Source organism: Poeciliopsis prolifica, unplaced genomic scaffold (genome assembly GCF_027474105.1).
Source record: "Poeciliopsis prolifica strain line A6 unplaced genomic scaffold, Auburn_PproV2 SCAFFOLD020, whole genome shotgun sequence".
NCBI classification, from domain to species: Eukaryota; Metazoa; Chordata; class Actinopteri; order Cyprinodontiformes; family Poeciliidae; genus Poeciliopsis; species Poeciliopsis prolifica.
The window spans coordinates 1709972-1713495 of record NW_026562395.1 but is presented as its reverse complement, the minus strand read 5'-3'; the positions used below and the strand labels follow the sequence as shown (position 1 = coordinate 1713495).

At 37.7% G+C, this 3524-nt stretch overlaps 1 protein-coding gene across 1 annotated transcript; it reads right to left on the bottom strand.

Annotated features, from left to right (window-relative positions):
- Positions 1-321: 321 nt before the first annotated feature.
- Positions 322-2180, bottom strand: pigh (phosphatidylinositol glycan anchor biosynthesis, class H). Its single transcript, XM_055044433.1, has 4 exons — positions 1707-2180; positions 981-1190; positions 806-889; positions 322-717 (listed from the first exon to the last, which is right to left on the bottom strand). Exons 1-4 carry the CDS (start codon positions 1881-1883, stop codon positions 643-645), a joined length of 546 nt encoding a protein of 181 aa, XP_054900408.1. The 5' UTR covers positions 1884-2180; the 3' UTR covers positions 322-642.
- Between the last annotated feature and the right edge of the window lie 1344 nt (positions 2181-3524).

Below are 3524 nucleotides of genomic sequence, written 5' to 3'. Positions count from 1 at the left end.
ATACTCCTGAGCTTTAGGTTTAATCCCTTAATTTCACAAACACTTTTCTTCTGAATGCAAGTAATGTTAACATTTTACAGAAGCAGAGGCAGCAGAAGGGTATACTTAATTTTAAACATGGCATTTTAAAATAAAAATTTAAATGGCTTGTAAGCCTATCTTAAACCCTTTACGTCTAAATTAAAATAAGTTGTGTTGACATTCAACGCAAGTATTGGAAGATATTTTGAAAACTATTTAGCAATTTTATAAAGCATTGGCGCCCCCTACTGTCAAATGAAACTATTGCTCTAGAAAAAGAAGCACAAAAGTAAACTGAAATTTGTTTTAAAATTTATTGACCAACACGAAATGTGTACACTATTTATATATATTACACTATATAAGTTAACATCTAGAAAGAGATGGAAAGTTTTCCTTTGAATGCAAGTATTAAGCTACCTTTATAACAAAGTAACACATTCAAACTACTAAAGTAAATCTGCCCCATTTCAGGTATGTATTCATAAAGGAAATAAATCCCACAAATATTTAAGATATTCTGGGTAAAGAAAGAATTCTCTCCTCTCATCCGTTAAAAATAAATTTTAAATAAACAAACAAGGCCTATAAACAATGTTGTGATGCATTAAAACTTATGGGTCATTGGCACTTGGACAGAATCTCTTGACAGCTCTTGTAAACCTTCGCTAAGCAGTTGAGCCTCGGCTTGGAGCTCTGAAAGATACAGACGGGACAGTCATCATGACATATTCCTGTTAGTCCTGCTAAATGTGATATCTGCCTGAACAGACTTTGAGTTCACCTGGAACAATGGGACAACACTTGAGACTACATTGGGTTCTGAAGGCTCCTTTAACAGCACACACAGGTAGTAGATGATCTGATTCTAAAATAAAAAGCACAAATAACCATTTAAAAGAGTTCCTGTAGACATACAAAAGACTATGTTTCCTGTTTTGCAGCATGAACCCACTCACCAGATAAACAGCTTCATTGATGACAATGTCTTTGATCCTGCTCATCTCGATGAAAGTGGTGACCTCGCGACCTGACGCGTAGCTGGAGGACACCTGGATGCCCAGGGAGCCAATGACAAGAAGAGACTCGTGGTCCACCTTCACAAAGTGGATGTGAAGCATCATGCCGGCGAGGGTGATGAGAATAGCACTGGAGAGAACTGCTGTGTTCTGCAGGAGAGAGAGACAGCGAGGTCCATGAAGGCGGTAAAGTAACAGCAGCACAGCTTATTACAAGGACTTAGTTATATGTATACGCAGTGTTTCCCCCTTTGCATTATAAGCCTGGCAGGCCACCAGGCTTTACTTGAGTCCCCATCAGGCTTAGCATCGCTTATTGACGCAGGATCTTTTTTAAACGTTTGCATTTTTAAAGAGTTTATAGATGGTGTTCGGATATTAATCTTCCTTTCTTCCAATAACACATAATAGTCAAGTGATATTTTCAAATTTTCTGTCAACATTAAACATTTTTAAGCTCAAAAACACAGCTGCTGGATGAATTACTGCAGACTTAGCAAGTTTTCTGGGGAAAAACCTTGTGTATGTGGTAATATTTATGACATTTTAAACTGTATTCAGAGTAACTAAGTAAAGATCTCTCATTAGATTTAGACTAAAAATAAAAAGCCTTGCGATTGTGAGATCTGGTCAACATTAAGTGATCATTGAAACACACCGTCTTACCTCTGTGAAGAAGAACACAGCATAAGCAAAGAGCCACACAGAGCAAGTGTACGCCATCACTTTGCCGATGGACATCTTAGGGGAGCTAACAGTGAACTCCCTGCAAAAGCTGGAGTGGGTCTGACAATCCAGGGATATCGCCTTGCCGCTTATATTAGAGAAGGCTTCGTCCTCCATTGCGGGTGAAAGTAATACAGAGTGACAGACGAAGAAAGGCGAGCATTGAGTGATTTATCGGAGCTAAAGTTAGCAGCAAGCTAACGTCTGGCTAACCTTGGAGCCAAGGTTAGCAGCAGGCTATGCTAACAAAAGGTTGTAAAACTTAACGACGGGGAAAACGCCAATTGAAGAATAACAGTGGCTCCCATCAAAACATAAAGGGGGAAAAGAAACTCCGCAATTTTATATATTAAATAGCTATGTCAGAGATTGATGCGGTGATGCTGGTGGTAAAAAAAAATAAATAATCAATCTTCTTCTTCTTTAAATTTTAACGGGAGCTTGCATCCATTATTGTTGCACTACTGCCATCTGTTGGGTCTATCTATATCTATACATCAAATTCTCATAATGATCCCAGTATTTTTTTTCACTAAAAATCTTTTTTTGATCAACCACATTCTCAAATCTCAATTCCCTATTAAAACCCAGTTCCGTCTTTAATAATCTTCTTGGATTTACATATCTTTCTTTTACAACTAATAAAAACATGTTTCATTGTTTCTACACACCAACTACATAAACCAGGTAAGGTGTTTCCTCATCTTAAAAAGAGTTCAGACATTATTTTTAAATACTGCTGAATAATCTGATAAAAAAAAACCTCCACGGGACTTTTATTTTATTTGTTTCTAAATATACTATTGGCATTTCAAATAACCATGGAGCAATTTCAGATTTAATTAGTTTTCCAGCATGCTATATTATTTACCCCCAAAGGATCTGCATAAATATTCCCTTCCCATCCAAAACCCCAAATGTTATGGCCACACTTCCCAACATTCTCTGAATACTTGTTTTGAGGGGTGCTTTTCCTCATGCACTTGTACATTTAACCAATAATCTTTTGACAGTTTCATCCACCTCAAGTCCAGTGGCTTTTCTCCTGCAGCCACCTGAAAAATCAATCTTCACTTTGGGCGCAATGTTTTACACACCGGCGCGTCCAGAATCGCAGCTGTAACTAAAGCGGCCCTTCACCGTGCTTTATCAAGGAACCACAATTTAATAGTTAGCAACATGAATTAGCACAATATAAATGTACCTTCATCACATGATCTATCATGGGTTCAGTCACAGACACAGCGTTGACATTAAAAGGATAATACGCTGGACGTCCGCCACAATGTGAGTGGCAAATTCAAACACACAAATTTGTACGTGGATCAATTGTTTTTATGTACAATATTACTATAACAACAGACTATCAATTTCTCGATGTACTTGTTTTATTTTAATTTTATTTTCTTCTAACAACCAGGCTACATTACTAAAATTGTTGTACCACTATATATACTTTAAATTGCGTGTAGTTTAGTGTATTTATCACTGATGCTGTGAATTTCCCTTCTCACCGACAGCTGTTTTATTTTCACGCCCCGCCGCCGCGTTATTCGGTGTACGCCGATGTATAACACAAACAAACCGTACAGCAGCTGTGAGGCGCAAAGCATTTCGGGTAGCAGGAAATGTTCCAGCTGGATCGTCAGAAAGTTTTTTTTAATTCGCTTTTTGCAACTGTTATTAGAGTTTAAGCAGGAACTAAATTGCTTTGATTTCACGATAAATTAAAACGATGCCGACTCTCCCTTCGAAGTG